Source organism: Lampetra planeri, chromosome 4 (genome assembly GCF_965212315.1).
Source record: "Lampetra planeri chromosome 4, kcLamPlan1.2.h2, whole genome shotgun sequence".
NCBI lineage: Eukaryota > Metazoa > Chordata > Hyperoartia > Petromyzontiformes > Petromyzontidae > Lampetra > Lampetra planeri.
The window spans coordinates 28,907,205-28,932,654 of NC_136110.1; the positions used below are offsets into that span (position 1 = coordinate 28,907,205).

Sequence of the window (25,450 nt, forward strand, 5' to 3'; positions counted from 1 at the left end):
GCGGGTCGGTGGGTAGGTGGGCAGGCAGATGGGTGGGTGGGCAAATGGGTGGATGGGCGGGTAGGTGGGTGGGCAAATGGGTGAGTAGATGGGCAAATGGGTGGGTAGGTGGGCGGGCAGATGTGTGGGTGGCTTGGGTGACGATTGCGAGCGTCTCTCTCTCTGCACCGATAGCGCTCATCTGCCTCGGGGTGGCGTGATCCGGGCCAAGTTGTTTGTCTGTAAGTTGGGTGGGGAGCCGAGCCAGGCTTGTGTCCACGTGTCTCTACACCCCCCAACCACCCACACACATCGCTACTAGGGGAGACAAAGGTGGTCTGATGGCCACCCACCCAGCCACCTATCCTCCTGATCGTGTGCCGTGCCGGCCTTCTTATGTGCTGCTACTGGCTAAGGGGCCGTCCATAAATGACGTCACGCACCTAGGGGGGGGGGGGGGGTCAGACATTTGTGACGATGTGTGACGATGGGGGGGGGGGGTGTTGAGAAATGTGACGTCACATGAAAATGCGCAACTTTTAATAAGTACACACAACACGTTATACTTAATTAAATAGACTTTTTAATAAATGTTTTCTCCTAGAACATCAGAGTGCAGCTCCACATTAAATACGCACTACAATGACAATAGTTTAAAGAGATTTGAAGCATGTTTTATTTTTGGGGGGGGGCAGAGCTTTGTGACGTCATATATTTGAGGGGGGGGGGGTCTGACTTTTTGTGACGCCGTGTGACTAGGAGGGGGGGGGGTCAAAAATCGTCCAAAATCGCGTGACGTCATTTATGGACGACCCCTAACAGCACTTGCACCCATCAGTCTATAATAGACGGGTTTTTTGGGGGGGTTAGATCGCGTCAATATATAAATGTGTCGTTAAAACCCGCCACCACCCGACACAGCCAGCCTCTATTATGGATGATGATATTGGTCGCCAAAACCTTACGTGTCAAACTACCCAGCAGTCTGTTGTTGTTTTTTTCTTCCAGGATTGCTGTTTTTTTCCAGAAGTTTCCTATTGCGTGTATAGTCACTTTAAGATGTTTCTTGTTCATGTTTTTGTTTTGTTGCGGTTGCACCCGAGTCAAGAGCCAGCATGGCTCACAGGGTTATACCTAATGAATGAAAACTGAAACAGGCTTTCCGTGATGGTGGGGGGGTGGTGGTTCTTTGAGCTCGGCCTCTGTTGGAGGAGGCTCGTGAAGGACTTTACCGAAAAAACCTAAGAGTATGAATCCTTGCAGTCACGAAAGCTTCAAATTTAGAATCAAATCTAGAACTTCCAGAGCAATCAAAGAAGGGGCCCAAGCCGCTCTCCGTTGAACAACAGCGGAGGAGCGACGCTCACAAACAACGGCTCTCTGCTGACCCAGACAGTGAGAGAGAGAGAGCCATCGGTGGAGATCAGCATGTGCACCTAGCCTGGCACGAGCGCCGCGGTTGCTGGTGGGTGGTTACGTGATCATCGTCACTGCCGCTCAGTGGTGAACTGCGGCTGCAGAGCGGCGTTGGTGTTTGGGGTGGTGGTGTGTGACAGTGTGAGTGTGTGAGGTCCCCCTCTGGGTATTTCCCACGCACGGGCAAACTCAACGAACACTCTGCCGCGGGCCGGGGTATTTCCCAGTGATGGATAATTTAAAAAAAACCCTCCCTCCACACACACACACAATTGTAGGCGCACAAGAAGCGTGGTGCTTGCTGTGTCTTTCAATGAGAGATGTTCAGAGTTGGGGAGGAAAGGGAGCAGCAGAGGGCGTGCGGGGAAATTCCATTGGCGGGGTGGGAAAAGGCATTTAACCCACGCCATAGTTTCAGTTGCGTTCTGCAATGGGTGGTGGAGGTGGTGGTGGTTCTTGCGCTTAGCGAGATGAAGCCATCGAACAAAGGTGGTGGTCAGCGACATCGTCGCGCGCGGCGCCTCCAGATCCGCTTCTGCGGCCGTCTGGAACGCTCTCGCTTCCCGGTGTTAGGAAGCCATTGGGGGCTATGGGCTTTTAAATCGTTGATATTGTAAACTCGTTTATTTAAATAGAACTGCTTTGTTCGTGTTTAGTTTGACCTTACCGCAGGGTGCGAAATAAGTCCAACATAACGTACTAATATATGAACGATGCATTGCTTATCTGTTTTGTAATTAACAACAAATCTCCGATCTCTAACGAGTCTGGATCTCTTCATATCTCATATTTTCTCTGTATTTTGTTTATTATTATGGGCAAGTAGCCTAGCACCGGCTCTGTGGGATAATATTTTTTCTGTTTATGCGGCGATTGTTAATGCGGTGTTGTAAACAGGGAGCTCACTCAGACATGCATGCGTCCGTTCAGATTAATAATAATAATCAAAACAAAATTGCACGCGATCACAAGATACACAGTGAGTCAAGCAAATATACCCACCCACCTGACCACTTCTGGATAAATACATTATTAAACAAAGACAACGATCCACTGTGTACTCTTTAACATACTGTTTGAACAAGTGCTGTTAGCGGGCACCTATGAAGGCCGGAACGCCACACGAAGGGGTGGGTGGCCAGCACCACGCCCGGCCGCCTTTGTCTCCCTGGGGGAAATGTTTACACAACCGCAGCAGGTATTCATTTGAGGCCGAGTCAACCTAGGGGAGGCCCAGGACCGATTGAGATATTCTTCAACGGTGTTCATGGTCTTTTCGATTTAAAGCGTTCGTGACTGCATGGATTAATATTCTTGGTTCTTTCGGTAAAGTCACGTAGAAGGGAAATAATATTATTTTATTATTTCCCTTCTACGTGACTTCATGGTGTTCATGGCCGTGAGCCGGAATCGAACTCGGGTTGGCCAGGTTCGTAGCGCAGCGTAGCGCTCACCGCTACAGAGAGAGGCCGTCCGTGCCTCCCGCCCGGCTTGGAAGGTCTCGGGGCCACTCCCAGCCTGCGTGGCCCTCCACTGCTGCCGTGTAACATGGGGCCCTGGTGGCAAGCCGACAACACTGATTATACTGGTAGGAACTTCCTGGTTACACCAGCCCACAGGGGATTATTGTGTCCGTCCGTCGTGAAGGGAGGGGTTGGGTGGGGAGGGGAGGGTGGGGAGGGGCTGGGTGGGGAGGGTGGGTGGGGCTGGGTGGGGGGTGGGAGGGGTGGGGCTGGGTGGGGAGGGGCTGGTCACCCCGTGGTGCCCTTACAAAACTCAACGTTTAACCTACTCACGCCGGCTTGTGCCCGCCCTCACAGTCAGGCATATTTGCGGAATACACCACGCCGCCGTTGACCCTGGCCATTGACCGAGCAACCCAACGTTCCTACCAGCTCCCTCCGCAGGAATGTGTTTATATCGCTGAGACATTTATACACCCTACCACAATCATGGGTCATGAAATCTGAGTTGCAGGTGACTTGAGTTCATGTACTATTGGGAGGAAAAATGCCATCGCACTCCACCATGCAGGCCTGTGAATAAATTCAGGCAGCATCTGCACCAAGCAAGTCAATCCTGCCACTATTATTAGTATTTTTAAATCCTTTATATTAAGTTCGCTTGCTTGCTTAGGACCGTGCAAATCTTTCGGTCGTTTTTTAACCCACTTCCCGTGATCCAATCGAGCTGACATTTTGCACCCAGACTCGTTGTGTGTGACAATTAATGTTCGTGAAAACATTTTTACAAAATGTTACACTTTTTAGGGAAATGTTGTAAAATATTTAATTACCAATTGCTTAATGCTGCCAGACAATCATCTGACCCATAGGTGGCAGCCATCTCAAGCCAGAGGACGAGAGGACTCTAGCCGCCCCGATGCCACGCATATAAAGGATTTATAGTGAAAAACGTTGTTTTTCCGGGTTAATTTTTTACCAAGTGTAGTGACGTGGAATGAGTCACTGGAGCGCGTGCCGTTGGGAGATTGGTCGACAATAGCATTGGGGGTAGTAACAGCCCGTTCTACCAGTTCCACCTGGGGGCAAGGCACGGAGCCACCTGGGGGATCCAGAGGGGTGCAGGGGCTCAGGGCGGAGCCTGGTCACGCTGGCCAGGCTGTAAGGCGAGCTCCGACTCAGAGTCGGGGGTGCGGCAGAGATCGCAACCGGGTACCCGATACCCTTACCCTACCCGATACCCGGCTACCCGTACCCGGCCGGTTACGGGTACGGGTAGCCGTTTGCGACCCTGGTGCGGCCGGGTACGGGTACGGGTTGGCCGTGAGTCACTGGTGAGTAACCGTTAGTCACTCATTTCTGGTAGGGTACGGGTAACCTGGAATCAAAACCCGTTTGCGACCTGGTGCGGCCGGGTACGGGTAAGGAATCAAAACCCGTTTGCGACCTCTGGGGTGCGGTGATGATCGTCTCCGCAAACCGCGGGTCTGGCAGCATGCTGACTGTCCCGACCCGGTACGGAGTTATCCACGAAGGCTGAGAAGGCCAGAAATAAAGAGAAAGTACCTCCAACTCGTGTCTCGAGTTTAGAACACAACACAGGTAAGCTCTGTAGCTCCTTTTCAGAAGCGACCTGGCCACATATGATAGACCTGCGAACTGACTTGTGTGGAAATGTATAGCAGCCAATTAGTCGAAACGCATGTGGAGAATCGTACCTTTTCCTTTGATAGAAATTGAGGACAGAATTCTGGATTTACACGTTGGTGAAGTTATATTAAAACAACCCATGTGGTCTACACAGCGTGGGACGTCTTCCTCAAAGCAGTGGTCTAACAAAGGTCTGAAAGTTGTTTTGGTTGTCATTACCCATCATCGTCAGATATGATCTAATTGACTGCTGAAAGCCAAAGAAAACAAAGCAAAGCTAACGGGACAAAATCGAGAACGTTTTCTACAAACCTAGTAAACACGGAACGTTGGCCCAACGTTGGTCCAATGATTCCAATGGTTTACTGGGAAGATGGTGAACGCAGATCAATGTAGAGGATGTAGTCGATTTTATCCTCTAAGCAACGGAGTCATGTGCAGAGCAACATTATATATACAGTATATAAAAAGGCAACTATAGTTATGCCAGTTTAAAAACTTCCATCAGGAATCATCTTAAAAATGTCATTCAATCGGGCCTCATGGTGTAGGGTTCAGTCTACAATCTTAATTTGTAGCTTTCGTGACTGCAGGAATTACTCTTTGGTTCTTTCGGTCCAATGATTCCAATTTATTATTTTATCTTTATACGTGACTTTACCGAAATAACCAAAGAGTAATTCAGTCTACAACTCTAAATATCCACTCTTGTCATAATCAGAAGTTTATTTCCCAAGTAAAGCCCATTGAGCTAATCATCTCTTTTAAAACTAAACTATAAACTATTTTTTCCTTTTACCAGGGAAGGCCCACTGGCCACAAATAACAACTCAACGAAGTGGCTTATCAATGTGGACATATATCAGCGTGTTTCTAAGTGTGAAGGCAAAAACCGGATGACCCGGGGAAAACCCCACGCGACCACGGGGAAAACATGCAAACTCCAAATATATACCGCTGTCAGGGTTGCAATCGAACCCATGCGTATTAGGCAAGGTAGTTGACATTTCGCCACCGTGGTGCCCTGAAGTGTGAAAGTGCACGCTTCCCCTGGGCGTTAGCCTCGTCGCCTGTCACACTCAGAATTCTTGCGAATAAAAAAAAACACCACGCAACGCCAACTCGGGTTTTGGCCACTGTTCTTGAACCGTTACAAGCACCACCGCAATGCATCTCTGTCTTCCGTATTGTGAAACGAAATCAGCTGCTGCCCGCTCACACGGAGCCGGGGGCGGGGGTGGGGTATCTTGGTCGTGTGGCAGCCGAGGTCCATGACCCTTCACGTTTTGAAGGACTGCACACAGCCTGCGTGGGGCTCGTGGTGTCAATCTATTTTCATTGCCTCTTGATTTTTAGACACGTGGATTTGGGGCAGTGACGTACGTGACGTGTAACGCAAATATGTAATGTAATTTACATTTGTAAGTTGTAATTGTTATTTCAATGAAACACCTCAAAAGAATTGAGGTTAGTTACACGAGACACAATTACTTGGTCATTTGTATCTACATTACATTCATATGCCAGTAATTTGAATGTGTGTTTTAATGCCATCTCTTTGTTTTAAAATAAAAGTCAAGGAATGTGCCCCAATTTTTCACATCTGGCTTTGAGGGCAGCAGCAGCACGACTCGCAATGCATGGCACGTGTCTAGATCGAGTACCAACCACTCCTACAAGAGGGGCCGTTACATCCAGTGGCGTAGCTATCCAGGGTGCAGGCGGTGCGACTGCACCGGGGTCCATGGGCTGGTGGCGTGGGGGTTCAAGCACCAGACAACAAAGGGAGGGAGCGGGGAATTTGACAGGGCCTTCCGTTTCATTCCTTGCCACCAGGGCCCACGTCAACCCGCACCGACACGCCACAAGTCACTTTGCTGCACTTGTGTAGTAATACAGCGCCGACTGCTGTACAGCAGCGGCAACTGCAAGTGGACACTTGGCCACATGAATTGTCGAAAGCTCGCTGCTGACAGGTCACGGGACAGACCCAGCAGGTGCCATGGGTTGGCCGGTTGAGATGACTGGCAAATGCACCAACAGCTGTACCCCCTACTGTGTCAAATTGCTGTAATTTATACGTCCGACGTTCCGCTCGTTGTTGTGAGCGTCCCGTTGTTGTGAGCGTCCCCTGCAGGCATTGCAGGGCTGCGCCCAGCTGGAGCACTCGGAGGGCGCTCCACAAGACGCGAGAGCTGGCGGTCGGCATCGTGTCCCCCCCCCAACCCCACTTGGGTGAGAAAAATACGTGCTCCTGTTTGGGAAAGCGGACATTCGGTCCCGGTTATAGTCCGTGGATGCAGGCGGTCTCGTCACTCCATCTGTGAAGGCATCGCAGCCACATCCCCGGGGCCGTGTTTCGTGTTCTAAAGGCAAGTTGACGATCGTCTACACGCTTTGCAAGTCACTAACGGGTTTGTGTGTGTCTGTGTGGCCCGATTGAGCGGATCGGAGAGGGCTCCTTCCGCTGCCTTCCTCCGCTGCTGTGCCCACAGTCTGAAATTTCCTTCCTCTGACTGTCCGCACTGCTGAGGCTCTCATCGTGTTTAGGTCCAGGCGTGAGACCTTTAACGTATTCTGTTGCAAGTCTACCATATCGTCGTATCGACTGACCCTTTGGCCTGCATGATTCTTACTCTCTGTCCCTGCCTAAAGTTGGGTGTTTTTAACCCCTCTCTTCTTCAAACGCCCGAGAAGTGCACGTCTTCTCTACAACCTCAAAGCGTCTTGAGATGCGGTCCGCATTTGGTGGACGGTGTTTTAAACTTCACCCCGTCGCGTCTACGTCGCTGTCCACACAGGCGTGGGTGCTGAAATACAACAAATAATACGTGTCCCCCACAACGTGAACTCGCGTGTGTTGTTGTTGTAGTTTGTGTGTACACGACTATGAACGCGCGGACCCTTACAGCTCTGGGTAAGGCAAGAGAGCGAGAGAGAGCGAGACAAAGAGACGCACTCCGACGGTCGATTGGCTCCAGGCGATGCTCGTTTCCGAAGGAGTTCAGAGACGCCCGCTGCTCGCTCTGTGAAATCCAAGGCGACCGACCTGCACGGCTGAGCTCGGCGCTGCCAACTGTGGCGCAGTGAAGGGATTCCTTTAATCCTCCTCCAACCCAGCCGCCCAACATCATCCCTCGCTCGCCCAATCCACGCGTATCGAATTGTATAGCAAACTCGACCTGCGTGCAGTCTTGCCTTGCCGTACTCGCTGTCGTCCTACTTGTCGTAAGGCTCATTGCAACTATGAACTAAACTATTTTTTATTTCACTAGGTAAGGCCCACTGAGCTACTATATAGATTTCGATTTAAAGCTTTCGTGACTGCAGGGATTCATCTTCTTGGTTCTTTCGGTAAAGTCACGTAGAAGGGAAGTAATACAATAATACAAATATTATATTATTATATTCTTGTATGTTTTATTTTTATTATTTTCTTACTTCCCTTCTACGTGACTTTACCGAAAGAACCAAGAAGATACTATATATATATTTTTCAGAAGCGACTTGGCCACAAACGATATCCCGACGAAGTGGCTGATCATCATCATCCAGAACATTTTATTGGCAAGCCAAATACTCTAAACGCACGTTTCTAAATGTAGAGAGAAAAACCCGGAGGACTCGGAGAAAAATGCACGAGACCACGGGAAGAACGTGCAAACTCCAAACATCCAGCATGCGTCAGGGTCTGGATCAAACCCACGACTTCTTTTATACCAATCATTTAATCGTTAAGAGCATTGTTTTGCTTGGCGAAGCATACCTTCAGGGGCTTGGCAACCGATTAAAGTGTGCAATACAAACCTGTTTAGAGTCTTAACAGAAAATAACACGAAATTCCACGAGACTTCATGGCACCCGTCACGATGAACCCCGATACAAATTTAAGAAACCACACGACTCCGGACACAAAATAAAGTGTGGGCCAAAGAGCCGTGTGTTGGGCCAATGTAAATAAATAAAGCTTCCCAGCACACTTCACCAGTGACTTGCGTACAAATATATATCTTTAAACTAATCTCAACAGATCCGTTTAAAACTTAAGCCAACGACCTAGAGCCAAATTGAATTCCAAGCCAAAGCCAACATGAGTATCGTATGATATCAGAACTGATCCCGCACCCCTTCACCGACCAATGTGCATGGGGATGTAAGGTCACCCTCACCCGCCCATACTCAACATGTTGGAAGGCCTTTATCCATTGTTGAATAAAAAAAAATTAGCCCACCCCACTCCCAATACGTTCCATTCAGTGGCTACCACATTCTGATAAGCTCCCCCCCCTCCTCCCCCTTAACTTGTATTTAAGAACTTGCATCTTGGAATCCCTGCCTCACTTGATGCAGCAAATCTGGCTGACGGTCCCACCTGATGACGGCGACTTGTGTTGCCTCCGAAACGTCGTGATTTTTTATTATTTTATTTCTATAGAATTACTTTTATTAACTTTAATTTCATTTTTTACCTACGTGATATTACCGAAAAAACTAAGAGTATGAATCCTTGCAGTCACGAAAGCTTCAAATCTAGAATTTAAAAAATGGCTGGATTGTTTTTGTTGTGACTGTATATGTAGTCATTATCAACCCACTGCTGGATAAGGGATTTTCCCATGTCGTGCATGTTGTGGGGATTATTTGGCCATAATTGGCAACGCTGATCATCAGTGCACAGTAAAGGTGGAGCATAGACGATTGAGCATAGCACTTCAGTACTGTACAACAATGCATATCGCTGTACTGACCTCTACTGCCCACACCAGACCCACAGCCTATAACATCCATGAAATATTCCAGACAACTATTGAACATTTACAGATCTTATACTGGTAGGAACCTCCTGGTTACACCAGCCCACAGGGGATTATTGTGTCCGTCGTGCAGGGAGGGGCTGGGTGGGGAGGGTGGGGCTGGGTGGGGGGTGGGAGGGGTTGGGCTGGGTGGGGAGGGGCTGGTCACCCCGTGGTGCCCTTATAAAACTCAACGTTTAATCTACTCACGCCGGCTTGTGCCCGCGCTCAGTCGGGCATATTTGCAGAATAAACCACGCCGCCGTTGACCCTGGCCATTGACCGAGCAACCCAACGTTCCTACCAGCTCCCTCCGCAGGAATGTGTTATAATGAACCATGAAAAACCACACATGAGTTGGACAATCATACAAATTATATTTATTATAGTGACTTAGATTCCTGAAAATGCTAACAAAAAATAACACATTTAATTTACCGTCATGTGCAGTCTCTATATGCATATCAGTAATCGCAGTTTATAAACAATAGCGGTGGTGTTTTCAAAACTGGGCATTAAATTAAAAGATATCCTTTGCGTATGGCAAAGCATGCAACAAAACATTGCAATTCCACACGGCCACAAGGAAAATATTGCAACGATCCGTCCCAAGTTTTTAAACTAGCGATGACTGCAATTGAATAGAACAACCCCTTCTTGAGATCGACTGTAAAGAAAATGTGCATGGAATGGATACAGCATCGGCTACGTTACACACTTTAAAGATATGGATCATTAACGGGGGCGAGGGATGGAAACACATTGAAACATCACAATACAGCCAAAAAACGTTATGGTGCCAGCAGTGCGCCTACCTTGAACGAAAGACGAAAATTAGTTTAAGCTTCTTCGATGTATGGTAAAACATACTTATACTGTTAAGTCCTGCGAACACGATACAAATATCCTAGGAAAATAGACATCTGAAGGAGTGGACATGGCTAATTAGGAGAAACTAACTCGCCATGACTCTCAGTCCTTGAAGACAGCAGTTATTTAAATATATTTACTGGATGTAGATCTCTTCATTTTTATAAATCTTCCTTCATCGCTTACCACGAGATATACTTTTCTCTAAAGTCACATTCCTTGCATGAGTAACCTGTGAAACGTGGAACATTTTAACTTGTAAATAAAGGTATGGAGCACACAATATGATAACCGTTTTGAAGTCACACACTACTAGAAGCAAACAAAAATCACGTATTAAAATTAAGATTACAATCGATATATTGTGTACCCCTGGGGCCAGACTACAAAAATCGTCAATTCAAACTTAATTTAAAGAGTAACTTAACAACAATGCACACACAGCAAAAAAAGCGAACGAAAACTCCGTTAAATAATCTGCACTTTGAAAATATGAGTCACGCACACACATTTTAACCAAATAACACAGCAATTAAGATTACCTACGGCATGTAAAGCAGCAAAAAAAATAATCTACGAGGAATGTGGTGATTGTCTTCCAATAGGGATTGCGAACATGAGGCAAAAGGTTCCAGAAATGCCATACGCAGGGTGTCTCCTACACTTCAAGTTTCAGGGATTCCGATTTAAATCTTTCGTGACTGCAGGGATTCATCTTCTTGGTTCTTTCGTTAAAGTCATGCAGAAGGGAAATAATAAAATAATAAAAACAAAAAATAATAAAATACAATTCTCACGACGTTTCGGCCACAACGCAAGCAGCCGTCCTCAGGTGTGGCCGAAACGTCGTGAGAATTATTTTATTATCTTTTATTTTTATGATTATATTATTATTTCCCTTCTACATGACTTTACCGAAAGAACCAAGAAGATTTCAGGGATTCGTTACACCACTTGAACCTTGGGGCAACCGTAACGCAATTCTTACACAACATCCTGCAAGCACACACGGCAGTCCACCTCCAGATATTTCCGATGTCATGAATTCTGTTTTGCCTCAGAGGACACTCCCAAATAACCTTTTGCCTGAGGTTCGCAACTTCCGTGCCAGGACACGGAAGGGAAATCGATGGGCACTTTGCTAGAGTTGCTGGGGCTTGCTGGCTCACTGCAACGGCAGCAGGCCGCGGGACCGGTCCCTGCTACTTAAGCCGGAGTGTACGGAGGAGGGTCGTCGTCCTTGGGTGGAATCTTCATCACAACCATCTCGTACGGAGGCAGAAGATACTGTGAACACGTACACACGCGCACGGCATAAATCATTATCATCATCATCAGCCATGTTCAATCCGCTGCTTGATGAGGGCTTTGCCATGCCGCTTTAACAAGCCGAGCACATGCACACAAGCCGATTCATCGCTCCATCTCCATAGTGGACACACTCCTGGATGTGTTCAAAATGGTGTACAATGTAAAACGAGCATAATAAAAATCTAAGAGTCTATTCAACTTAAAATAAAACTTATATAACTGAACTTTAAGCAAAAAACACATATCCTTCCAAACAATAAACACCGACCGACCAACGTACATGCCCCTTGCCCCAGTCTACTGTTTGATGCGGGCCTCCCCACGCCAAGCAAGGTTGTTGGGGTTACTCGACCGTACAACACCATATTGTTTAGTGCGGGTTGGTGAAGGCGGGGGGAGCAGAGACGTTGGAGCGTAGAAGCGCAGTACAGCAATGGCTGTATTTTCTGCACTGCCTCATGCTGATGCGCCCCACACGACCCCAAGGTTGTCATGACACAAACTGGTCGTGCGTGGTGGTCAGTTTCCGACATGTGACGAGACCAAGTGCATGCTGGTTTGATTCGGTCACAATTCACCTCTTATCGTCTAACCACTTTCAACAAGGAAACTGTACAAAGTTCACACGGGCGACATAGACCGATTGTGCATTCACGTTTCGCTTAGAATGCATTCAACGGCATTCACTTCCGTGCACGCAGCTTTAATTTTCACGTGCGCAGTAAAGTACGGCAGTATTACAGCACAAACGTAGGACTTAATAAACATTTCCCCTAGATAGCATTATTTTTGTTGCTCAAGCTTAAGGAGATGCCTCATACTTTTTGCATTGTATAGCAAAGGAAAATAATAACACAAAGACCTTCTTGTTTCAGCGAGTGTCCGTCATCCCCCCGCGAGTCTAATAGCTCGCCATTGCTTTGCAATATCCGTGGTATGGAGCAGGCGTTGATATATGTAACATGTGATGATAAACGAAGAAAACAAAGTTGAGAATGTGAAAAATTCCTGAACATTAACAGCACTAAAGAGCACTACAATGCAAAGAAAACCTTGTGCCACTCTTCAGCAAACCCGCACACAAAAGCACAAGATGTATAAAAATTATATAAAACACTTTCCAGCGGAGGGAGCTGGTAGGAACGTTGGGTTGCTCGGTCAATGGCCAGAGTCAACGGCGGCGTAGTGTATTCTGCAAATATGCCCGACTGTGAGGGCGGGCACAAGCCGGCGTGAGTAGGTTAAACGTTGAGTTTTATAAGGGCACCACGGGGTGACCAGCCCCTCCCCACCCAGCCCCAACCCTCCCAACCCCCCATCCAGCCCCACCCTCCCCACCCAGCCCCTCCTCACCCTCCCCACCCAGCCCCTCCCCACCCTCCCCTCTCCACCCAGCCCCACCCCTCCCATTTGTGGATGCACGACAGACGGACGGACACAATAATCCCCTGTGGGCTGGTGGAACCAGGAGGTTCCTACCAGTAAAAGAAACATGTCCAAGCTTCTCAACAGCAGGTAAAGGACAAAGGGCTCGCCAGCCCGCCCCACGCACAGCAGCAGAGTAGCGAAGGTCAGCGTCGCGTGACAACTGCAGCGAGGAGAGGCTCAAGGTGCGTCCACGTAAAATTATCGTCACGGCTCAAGTGAACACAGCACGTAGGCGGTTACCAGAGCGTCCTTGCTAGGCTGAGTAAGGCGATGCAGTGCCGAGATACAACTCCACCCACCCCCCCACCTTGCATAGTCGCTGACTCTTTTTACACGCTTTCTTTTAACTCACTCTGTCTGTTGTTGTCATATCCTCAAAGCTTGCAACTCAATTTTAACCCACTTCCCAATGTGGTATCGACTGAAAACTTGGTATACTTCAGTGATACTGATGACAATACTATATTCTATCAAAATTATTTTTTTATATGTTATGTTTCGGCTTGGGTCTCATTGTCCACGGTCAACTGACGTTGGTTGTAAATCACCACGGACCCTTACGTTATGGCAAGCTTCGGGGCCACTTCCTCGGAGTCGTGCAGTTCTGCCATTACTAGTAGGGTACATTTCATAAAAGCGTGTTTAATTTTTTTTTTACTTATTAAAATACCTGCAGAAAGTCAGTATTGTTCGGAGGCTGGTAAAGAAGCCTGCTCCTGATCATGTTAACGCTCTCACATCTAACCCTCACGACACACAGCGATAAATCAACAGTTAATAGCGTTGGGCCTGAAATACAGCAGAACCCCTCTTAACGACAGTAATTGGTTCCACGAAACCGTTCGTTAAGTGATTTACTCGTTAAGCGAGTTTAGGAAATACACGTCAAAGGCTTAATTCGGTCCGATAACCATCGCGAGTCATCAATTTTTCACCCAAAAGACGTACGTTATAATATTTAAACAATGGATATGAATACATAAAGATACTAACAACATTATAAACACATAATATTAAAAGAAACACGGTTAATCAATGCATTCATTAATATTTGCTGGACCTACAACAGCCCGTCGTTAACAGGGGGTGGTCGTTAAGAGGGGTTCTACTGTATATGGTAGTGCACACAGTTGTATTGCCTTAATATATATTAACGATATTTCTTTACACCTTCTAAACTTGTCATTTACAAAAAAACTAAAAAATTTCCAAAAAAGGGGGGTTTTCACAGTTCATTAACAACTTTAAATAAATAAAAAATGCTGACTTGCACGTGAAAAGTAAAGCCAGATAAGCCAGCAGCTGCTTGCAAATGTAGCTTGCCCCCAAGCATATCAGCTGCCCACACACTCGCCGTAGAAAACAGGCAAGAGTTGTGTAGCACAGAGCACAGACTCTGATTCGGCATCACTAACACCAGCTCAAGTATGGGGGGGGGCGTGAAACGTGAGAATTCCCCTCCGAACTCCACTGCCTGGTCACACGGATTACCCATTGGCAACTCGCCTCTACCGAAGACAAGGCTTCTCTTATTCTCGTACCATGAAGCCCCCCCCCCCCTATTACGTTCCGTCTTTATAGAGAGCGTGGTTTTAACTGTGCTTGGTTTCAGATTCAGCGAGCTTACAAACTCAAAAGGAAATGATGGCCCCAGTGGCTTTTTTTCTGTGTACCCTGTGCGGGTCCCTTCCCACACAAGCGTTGCATTCAGGTTTTCCGAATTAACCGTGGCAAATCAGGTGTCAAGCCAAAACCAAGAAATGTTGACTCACAAATGATACCGCTTTGCGAGCAGGCTCCCGAGACCGACACCTAACCGAATATAATATTCGACACAACATACCGATGTGGAGTGTATAATATATACACATTCCTGTAATCATGTGTGTCATTGTATATAAACATCTGCAATTCCTTTCAAAATAACTGTCACGTTTATTCCGTGGGCTTGGGAGCCGGCATGATACAAACAAAAATCTATTTGAGTCGTCTAGATCACCGCATAAAAATGTCGATATGCATTATTACTTCACCAACAGGTGCAAAATGCCTCACTTCTCAACAGCCTAACAATAATTTTATACAAAACCCACTATTTATTGTCACAACTTATCACAATACAAACGGTTTGCTGCTGCTGCTGCTGCTGCTGATCTTTTGCTGCAAAAATGCATTGAAATTTACATAGGTCTCTCCTTGAAAGAGACTTCTCATTATCCTACTAAAATAATAAGGCCACACATTTCAACTGTATTGAGTTGGTGGTCTAAACCGAAACTTTTGTGCATTATGCATGCAGTCTCCGTGACGCTACTTGACGTGCAAGGCATGATGGGGAGGACCAATCCAACATTCACAATTGTGCCTTTTCGCTGGCAAGAACACACCTTTGCATGCCTACTTCTCAAAAAACCTCTACCAACAAGCATCGGTTTATCAGCTGCTGCAAATAATACGGAGCACTGGGCCTCCACAGCACGTACGATGGCTGGTGTGTATGTGCACCATGGGATGCTGCACGAGGTACAAGTGTTGTAAGATTAATATGCGAGTGTGTGCATTAATGTGAGTGTATGTGCTTACCTTTGATGATAGGAAAATCATGAACATTAAAAGATGTACATTTTATACGCCCATCATGTTTTTAATACAAATTTTCCAACTAATACATTTTGTCACTTCAAAAAAAAGGAAATGAATCATGACTATATTATATATTTGCACAGGGAATGTTCTAAGCGATAACGCACATGGTAAACAGGCTTGCAATGATGTTTTTTTCTTTTCACTGTAGTCAAATTCATTTCCATCGGACTTCGCTCCAAAACCAATGATTGTTCTCTTGCCACGATTGTTAATACGGGCATCCAAACTTATTGAACATGCTTTTGTTCACGAATTAAATTAGCTTTGCATCAGAGACTACAGAGGCCTGTTAATTAGCCCATGACAAAGTGTAATTACATGCTTGCGTCACACTGCTGGATGAAGACCCCCCACGCTATATCATCATGGCGATTGTTTGACCGCGCTTCACCGCGCTCATCAGTGCTGATTAATGAAAGGAGTTGGGGAGGGGGGGGGGTTGGCGAAGTCCGCTTTGGATATCACTCGTCAACTACTCCGATTAACACGGCTGGCTAGGTACGGTCCGAAAGAAGTTCCGCATTTAGAAACATGCATTTAGACTATTTAGATTATTTTGCTGCTAAAAATGTTCAAGTGATTAGCCAATTTGTTGAGCTATCATCTGTGGCCAGGCCGCCTTTGAACAATAAGTCAATACACCTCAGTGGGCTTTGTCTGGTTGGATGGGGATGGTTTTGTTAAATTTTTACGTGTTTGTGTGATTGTTTACCTTTCTCGTACTTTACACTATCATGTTTTTGTATTGTTTGTTTTTGTAACGTTCATCGGATTCCTCCAGTATAAATAAATATTCTGATTCTGACACGCATGCATACTGTTAGCCGAGTCCAGGGGTCGAATACAGGTGACAGAGTGCAGTGGGCTATCCAATGCACCACCACTCCCTCCAAGAGATATGAAGATTGGAACTAGATATCACAAATTGCTACACTGGCGTTTCACAGACTCGATCAGCAGATGGCCGAACCATTACGTTCACACACCACAAATGACTTCACCATTGGAATAGAAATCCCAATTTGGGAGCAGCTAAACCATGAACGAAATAAGAAAAAAACATACTTATAAAACAAATGATATGCTGTTATACAACAAACACAATAAGTTTATTTTCCCAATACTCTGCTTTGTTTTAGTGGACTCTCGTCAATATCAATACATTGCACCAGATGTGCTTCTGTCTGGTAATTCCAAAGCATTAATGGGTGAAGGTCAGAGCCAGAGGCTAATCACAGAAACTGTTCTAATACTTAAATCCCCCAGTTTGGATGGCGAAGTGCAACAAGAAGGGATTAACTCAATTTCTGGCCAGTACTCTCCGCCAATGGATGATTATTTCGGTTACAGTAAAACCTTGGATTGCGAGCATAATTCGTTCCGGAAACGTGTTTGTAATCCAAAGCACTCGTATATCAGTTGTGATCACGTGACGCTCGGCAGACAAAGCGTATACACGTACTACTCGTATTGCAAGACCTCGCTCGTTTATCAAATTAATATTTATTACAAAATTTTGCTCATCTTGCAAAACACTCGCAGACAAAGTTACTCGCAATCCAAGGTTTTACTGTACATTACTTACCAATGACGGGAGTCCGGGTACACTAAAGTGAATGGGTAAACCGTACCTCGTTGTTCTGATCCGTGAAGACGGTCATGTCTGGGATGTTCCTGTTCACAATGTACTTGTAGCAGTTCCACACGCAGCAGATCATGTAAGCCTGCAATGACAAACCACAGCAAAATTAGCACCTACTCGAGGTCGTCGCATGTGCGTGGAATATTAATTGTTCGGCGGTCGTCGGGAATTAGGATAAAAGTGGAAATTTTGAAACCACACGAAACACTGAACCCCACCCCCCGCCCCACTAGTTTACATAAATGCCACGCAATGCAGTGAGCACCCACACAAGCTGTGTGTTTGACCAACCTTGAACGACAGGACAAATGCGAAGAGCAGCACAAAGATGAGCACCACCCAAGTGGAATCCATGCTCTCAATGTCCTCCTTGTACGTGAAGTTCGGCTGAAGTACACGATAACAAAACAACATGAAAAATCGGGTCGGTTAACCACAGATTCGCACGGACGGTTTAAGTCACTGACATTTTTCACTGTCCTGTGAAAGCCACGAGTGGTAGAAAAAAAAAAGCTTTCCATTGTTGTGAATAAACGTTCCATGGAAGAGAAACACTGTCAGTTATCAATGCATTTCATTGTCCGTCACTTTCCGACACACGCTACTCTGGGACAAACCTTACTACCTAGCCTTTTGCCTGTCCTAGGATGGAAGCTGTAATATTTACGAAAAAAAATTGAGCAGAGTATAATTGTTTCTTGTGTAAATTTAATGGCAGTGAATGTTGCACGAAAGTACGTCATCAAAGACCTCGCTGCATTTCACTGTAGCACTGTATTAATGGCAGTGATTCTTGCATAAAACACCTCACTTCATGTCACTGTCGCACTGTATATAACGGACCCTCAATTTGTTCAAATTCACAGCTCTGATACTTTATTCTCTTCTGCATTCGGTCGCTGGGATTGAAATTAATATGAAATCGATACAATATATGGAAAAATCACTGAGAAATGTCTATTTTACCATAATGTAGAAGCATACATTAGACTTACCTTTTGTCGCAAGTGCTGAAGAAATAAATAAAGACTCCAAATCCACTTTGTTGCTGCGTAGAATTATTTATTAGATTCACTTTCAATAAAGAAACGTGAAACTTAAAGCGAATTTGCGGATAAAAACATTTCTTTCCGCTCGACATTCTTCTGCGCGAGTGTAAAATTCCACCCGCTCATGAATATTAATGACGGGGGGGGGGGTGGCATGTGGAGTAATGTCACGCGTGTGACACAAAAATTGGCTGCATCGAGTGGTGGCAGGTTTAACGACACATCTCATCTATATTGACGCGATGTAACCCAAAAATAACCTTCGTTATGGATGATATAGGGAAATAAAACACAAACTCCAAAAGAAAGTATAATATTACTGCAGAGCAAGAACTACCTTTACTTATGTTTATCTCAGCTACAATACCATTGTGAGTATTAAAACACTCACAATTTTTAGTCGGACCTACTGAAACTCCATCGCTACATTATGGAGATTTTTTTCAGTTTTCGTAGTGATACTTTTTATATATATAGCACATTTTACAGCCCTATGTTGTGAAGGGGGTGCCCCATGAATGATTCAAATATCACTCACCACTGCTTGGTAGCCATGGCTGGAAATAAAACAGAGTTCGCTGGATGCAAAGCGTAGTGCACTCACAACTAAACCATCACTATAACATTTGAGTGCCATCCACGTGAAAACCCTTATCCTTACACTGGTGAGTTTCCAGTAGAACGGCTGATGTATGTATGTTGAACTACTTTTGCACGGTACGTAGCCAATCGCGCTACTCGGAGGTATGGGGGAAGGACAACAAACTTAACACAAAAAGCAGTTGTAAAGAAACGAGTTTTTCAATCTAGATTATTTTAAAGTGCACAGCTCCAGTGCCTTACTAATATCGCAAGGAAGAGCGTTCCAGACGGCCGCAGAAGCACATCTGAAACTGTGCGATGCAGCGACCGTCTTTGTTCGATGGCCAGCCAAAAGCCGCTGCTGCGAGGGTGACCGGAGTTTGCGTGATGTAATGTTCAATTAATTACCAGCTGGTCCACGTAGTCCTTGAACTTGGGCAGGTAGGTGAGAAATCCCACAGCCACAAGGCAGGTGAGAGCAAAATCGAAAAGCTGGTAGCAGAAGAATGGGATGAGAAGGCCACTGCGATGCTGGGAACAGAAAGAAAAGATGTGGCCATGGTCACTCCACTGCTTCACACCAGAGCGGGCTCTTACAACATCCTACATCAACAAACACCACTTTATATCATTTCCATAACCAGTATCTTTGATTCAGGCAAAATCTACTGAAAACAAAATATGACTTAAAAGTTAAAAGCATGTACGCACAGGTTGCATTGGTCGATTACATTTATGTACGATTTATTCAGTGGCTTATTTTTAAGTTTTACCGTGTCTACAAATAACCATTGCATGCACTCATTGACAAATACATCAGATATGTAATTAACACATGGACGTACTTTGAACGACCCGTAGACCAGCATCCCACTCATTATCATCATCACCAGAGATATCACCATAGCAATGGAGCTGTCTGTAAGCAAAAGCATAATTCATCAGGCAGAACACCATACCACAAAAATTATTTCACTCTCAAGACGATTCCTGTGACCACATTAGCTGGAATGCACACCTGACCTCATCCGATCTCAGAAGTCGAGAAGAGTTGAGCCTGGACAGTGCTTGCGTGGGTGACCACCATGCACATGCCAGGTTGGTAAAATCAACTGCAGGGCAGTGCTACATAAATACAGGACACCAAATCCATTGTTGTACTGTATTTATATGCTCTCACAGCTATGCTCCCATGGTAACTAACCACATGAACCAAATTTCGATTCAAAGCTTTCGTGACTGCAGGGATTCATCTTCTTGGTTCTTTCACGTCGTGAGAATTATTTTATTGTTTTATTTTTATTATTTTATTATTTCCATTCTACGTGACTTTACCGAAAGAACCAAGAAGACACATGAACCAACTTTGTGAAGTATGGTCAAATGACCCACATGGCATGGGGAGGCCCTCATCCAATAGTTTTACACATATAGAACATACGTTGCATGATATTGGATTGGGGTAGGAATTCAACTTCAATGCTTTGCTTAGTCATCCACCGAAATAGCTCATGATACACGATCTTAAAAATATAAACAAACTATAATTTATGTAAATCTTTACTTAAAACTTTCTTGACCGCATGAATTCATATTCTTTGGTTCTTTTGGTCAAGTCACGTAGAGAGGTTCAAAGAAAATAACAAAAAATAACAAAAACTACGACATTCCGATCGCATCACATCCTGATGACGAACGCTTGTGTTGCGATCGAAACGTCGAAGTTTTGTTATTTTTTGTTATTTTCTTTGAACCTATCTACGTGACTTTACCGAAAGACCCAAAGAATATGTAATTTATGTATTCAAACAAATATAACATGTATAACCATTCCGTGATAAAGTCGCAGGATTTATTCTGCTGCATTCAAAAAAGATTAGTGCTAAATAGTCGGCAATAGAATATATTTGGAAATGCTCCTGATATCAGCTTAGGCTACTTAGCATGCATATGTACTGTACAGTAAATCCTAATCGTGTGCCGCGGTGGAGAGACGATAACTCCCTCGCCTGTTATACAGGCGGTTGTGGGTTCGATCCCGACCCCGACACCTGTATATTTGGAGTTTGCGTGTTCTCCCCATGGTCGCGTGGATTTCTATCGGGGTCCTCCGATTTTTCACCTCCACATTTCAAAAACGTGCGTTTAGAAAAAACCTGCTATAAATTCCCACATGAATAAGCCACTTCGTTGAGCTGTCATTTGTGACCAGGTAGCTTCTGACAAAGAGCTACATAGCTCAGTGGGCGTTTACCTGGTACAATAAAAATAGAAGTAACAGAAGACGTAAAATGCAATGCGATCTGTACCGGCGGTAGGATCCCACTAATCTGGTTATAAAGTAAACAGGAACGGTCATGCATACAGAGTTTATTTTTAACTTGGCCGAGCTACTTAACATGGAATTCCTAAATTGCAGTCACACGACCGAAACCCATCTGCAAAAAGGGGCGAATGCAAACATGGAAATGACACCGACAGAGACCGCTGACACCAAGCTTACCGACGCCGTCGGACATGTTTGAGTAGTAGCTGTTGGGAAGGTCGTACTTGTGTGCGAACTCTGCTACCTCATCGGGGCTGATGGTGGCAGCTGCGAGAAATGACGCCATCACCAAATACATCAGCTGGAGAGAGAAAAAGAAACAAGATTTGGAAGACAGTCGGTGTTTCGAAAACTCAGGCCCCAGAACTTAGTTCCCCACAACAACAATAACAAAAACCCCACCACACATTCACATTATTGTGTTTCACGGTGGAACGGGTGGCGCAGTGGCTGGTACAATTCTCAGCAAACTGATGAATACCGAGGCTGGAAACCACAGCAGTGGCGAGCGTCTCACCATCCCACCCGCTTGTCTTTACCAACCAGCTCTGACCAGCAGGGATTTTGATCAAAGTTAAACTCCCAGGACGGACACAGCAAGTCTGGCGGGAGACCTTCATCCAACAGTGGGTTGGGCAAAAGGGCTGGCAATTGTAATTGTATATTTTTTCCAATCTGTTATCTCCACGGCAGATGTTTATACTTGCTAATTTGTTTTGGTCAACATAAATTGCACCATGTCACCACATTTTTTTGTTGTTGTTACGTTTAAGCGGATATGTTTGTCAAAGCATAAGACATGCTGACAGTGCAGGAAACATATTACATACTAAATTAAAGCCTGGAAATATACATACCAATAATGAAACTTAATGTTTATTTTGTATGTGGTCCACAGCGTTCTGGAGACTTCACTAATATATAGTGGGATTCAAGGAGGGTACAGCACCAAGGCAAGTGGGGGTAAGGAGCGTGTTTAATCATTATGAAATGATATTTGTGCTTGCCACAAAGTGCAGTCAGAATGGCAATGGTGGGTGATGTGAATTTATTATAAAGCTGTATGAGCTGCAATGTTTTGTTTTTCTAATTTTTAAACCAAGTGTTGAGTGGATTTACCAAAAGTAATCACGTCGTCAGACTTAATTATTGGCACGTAACAGTCTTACCAATATATTGTAACCCAAGCTCAAGTTTGTATACAAACCAATTAAATTAACTTTCCTAATAACCTAAGTCGTACAAGTTTACAAGTGAAGATTAACATCCGTGTACACAAGAACGTCATCACGTAAACTACAAAACGCGTTGTGCCTCACCACCATGAAGCACACAAATTGTTTGTTTGTAACAGAACACAACCGCTGTACTTTGCTGCCTGTGAACGCTCATCAATCTAGAAACACCGGCTCCTCTCTACGACGGTATAGGATGATAGTCCATGCAATAAACACCGTCTGCGTCATGTGTATGTTAATGTACTGTGTCATGTACTTTGTGATGTACTGTGTGTTGTTCTGTGTGTTAATGGGGAGCGGTGGTGTAGCGATTAGCGCGCTGCCCTACGAACCCGGCATCCAGAGTTCGATTCCCTCTCACGGCCAACACCAGTGACGATTAATTATCTGAACCGGTCCTGGGCCTCCCCGAGGTCGACTCAGCCTCAAATGATCACCTGGTGCGGTGTGTATACATCGACAATAGGGAGACAAAGGCGGCCGGGTGTGGTGTTGGCCACCCATCCCTTCGTGTACCGCGCGGGCCTTCATAGGTGCTCGCTAACAGCGCTTTCCCCAACAGTCTGTTCAGGCTTTACGGGGGATCTTTATCTTTGTTGAACCTCTTTCACACCGTACGTAGCCCAGCCGTGCTAATCGTGGAACACATGCGCCTACGCGCACACCGCAATCTTAATTTGAATCGGCTTTATTAACGCGAATTGCTTGTCGCGTCACGTGGGAGAAAAGTGTTTAACAATAAATGTGTACTGTATTTGAATGGGGGGAGTAAATTGACAAACACGGAAAGACGGAGCGCTGTGGGTCCCGAGGACTGGAGATTGGGGAACCCTCGAGTGAAGTGGGTGTCTGAAGCTACCTCGAGTTTCACATTATGCCACGGTGGCGAGATGTTAACTACCTCGCCTGGTATACAGGTGGTCGTGGGTTCTACCACGACGCCTGCTGTATATTTGTAGTTTGCGTGTTTCTCTCTCTCGTCATCATCACGGTGACGAGATGTTAACTACCTCGCCTGGTATACAGGAGGTCGTGAGTTCGACCCTGACACCTGCTGTATATTTGGAATTTGCGTGTCTCTCTCTCATCATCACAGTAGCGAGATGTTAACTACCTCGCCTGGTATACAGGAGGTCGTGGGTTCGACCCTTACGCCTGCTGTATATTTGGAGTTTGCCTGTCTCTCTCCCCGTGGTTGTGTGGATTTTTTCTCAGGGTCCTCCGGGTTTTCCCTCCGCATTTAGAAAACACGCGTTTAGAGTATTTGGCTGCTATACATTTCCACTTCATCAGCCACTTCGTTGAGCTATCATTTGTGGCGAGGTCGATTTTTAAAAAGAGCTACATAGCTCAGTGGGCCTTACCTGGTAAAATACAAAATAGTTTAAATAGTTAGGTTTGTCAAGTCATTCTCTCCTTAAAAAGACCACACGAAACGGACAGCTGTTATCTTGAAGCTAAACCCCTAGGGCTTTGCAGATCTTCACCATTCAGAATAAAAAAAACTCTACAGAAGCTGATTGTAAATACTCCTAGTATAAGCACAGGTCTGATATAAGCAATACAGCGCACAACCTTACATTGCTAGTAGGCCAAGGGCAACTTCTGATATAAACATCACTCTCAATGGGTGTTCATATATCCAGCTACGATGCTTAATAAAACAAATCGACTGTAAGCCACGATGTTGACATTGCTACCGTGTGGTAATGGACTCTCAAAAGTTTAAGAGACGTCGTGGCAGCAATCACGAGCCCTTGATGACAATCACTCCACTGCTGGATGAAGGATCGCTCCCAAAGCTACCTCTTCACGAAGCTTCCCATCATCCACCTGGCGCCTTCAATTATCGATTTCATCGCTCTTATCTCCTCGTTATCGGAAGAACAATTTTTTATTTTTTAACCAAACTTAAGCATCCACTTTTTCGTCATTAACGACGCTTTAAACCGGCGTCATAAACAACCCCGACACTCACGCAGCTTACAAAAACACGACGCGATTACAATTCCACAACGCAGGTTGTTGTTGTTGTTGTTTTGGATGAGATCGCGTAAACGTGTGTGTCGTTAAACCCGCCACCACCCGACCCAGCCAATTAGTAGCCAATTACTAAGGTTTGTCACGTAAAACAGAACATGCCAATTCGTTACTAGCACAGCACAGAGAGCAAATCCACGAAACATTTACAATCAATGATGGTGTTCTTTTTCAGTGGCATCTATTCGCTTAATCGCATTGAAGTGCGCAAGAGCGCGGCCTAACTCGACGTCGGTGAAGCCTACGGCCTTGCCTGATGCCCACCCCGGGCCTCACCCCCCCCATCCCCCCGCGAGCCGGCAACTGCGTCGGCGTCCTCACCGCGTAGGCGCCGCCGAGCAGCATCGCGCCCGTGCGGACGTGGAAACAGACGCAGCAGCTGGTGGAGTAGAACTGGTAACGGAAGGGCGACTTGAAAGACATGGCAGGACGACGTTTGAAGTTTAACTTACAGAGAATTGGAATTATTGATAACAACGGAGCGAAACGCGACTCGAACCCCTCCACTCCCCTCGCGGAGTGATACACAAGTAGAGCGGCGGCGAGCGGAACTAACGGCAGTGTTGACGTCACCGCACGAGATAAGCATTACGTCACCCCCCACCCTCAACCCCCCCCACCCTAAACCCCCCACTCTCAACCCCCCACCCTCAACCCCCACCGTCAACCCTTCCACCCGCAACCCCCCCACCCTCACCTCCTCCCGAACCTCAACCCCCCCCCACTCTCAACCTCCCCACCTTCAACCCCCCACCCTCAACCCCCCACCTTCAACCCCCCACCATCACCCTCAACCCCCACCCTCACCCCCCCCCACCCGCAACCCCCCACCCTCACCTCCTCCCGAACCTCAACCCCCCACTCTCAACCCCCCACCCTCAAACCCCCCACCCCCCAAACCCTCACCCCTGCCACCCCCACCGCTCTTCACCCTCACCCCTCAACCTCACCCCCCTCCACCGTCACCCCCACCCTTACCCCCCTCAACCTAATAAATGAACTTGAACCCCCCCACCC

General features: G+C 46.0%; 1 protein-coding gene across 1 annotated transcript; it reads right to left on the reverse strand.

Moving 5' to 3' along the window:
- Positions 1-11,322: 11,322 nt before the first annotated feature.
- Positions 11,323-24,963, reverse strand: LOC144717903 (lysosomal-associated transmembrane protein 4A-like). The gene is made up of 7 exons (XM_078593689.1): positions 24,755-24,963; positions 21,333-21,456; positions 19,675-19,748; positions 19,238-19,360; positions 17,490-17,585; positions 17,188-17,280; positions 11,323-11,458 (listed from the first exon to the last, which is right to left on the reverse strand). The coding sequence occupies exons 1-7, from the start codon at positions 24,854-24,856 to the stop codon at positions 11,378-11,380; spliced, it is 693 nt and encodes a 230-aa protein (XP_078449815.1). The 5' UTR covers positions 24,857-24,963; the 3' UTR covers positions 11,323-11,377.
- Between the last annotated feature and the right edge of the window lie 487 nt (positions 24,964-25,450).

Bases quoted from the DNA above. Each gene is read 5' to 3' on its own strand.
- LOC144717903 (XM_078593689.1), bottom strand. From the start codon at position 24,856: ATGTCTTTCAAGTCGCCCTTCCGTTACCAGTTCTACTCCACCAGCTGC. The intron at 19,361-19,674 runs GTACGTCCATGT...TTCTGTTCCCAG, and splicing joins TGGTCTACGGGTCGTTCAAA to CATCGCAGTGGCCTTCTCAT. The intron at 17,281-17,489 runs GTTGGTCAAACA...TTGTCATTGCAG, and splicing joins CATTTGTCCTGTCGTTCAAG to GCTTACATGATCTGCTGCGT.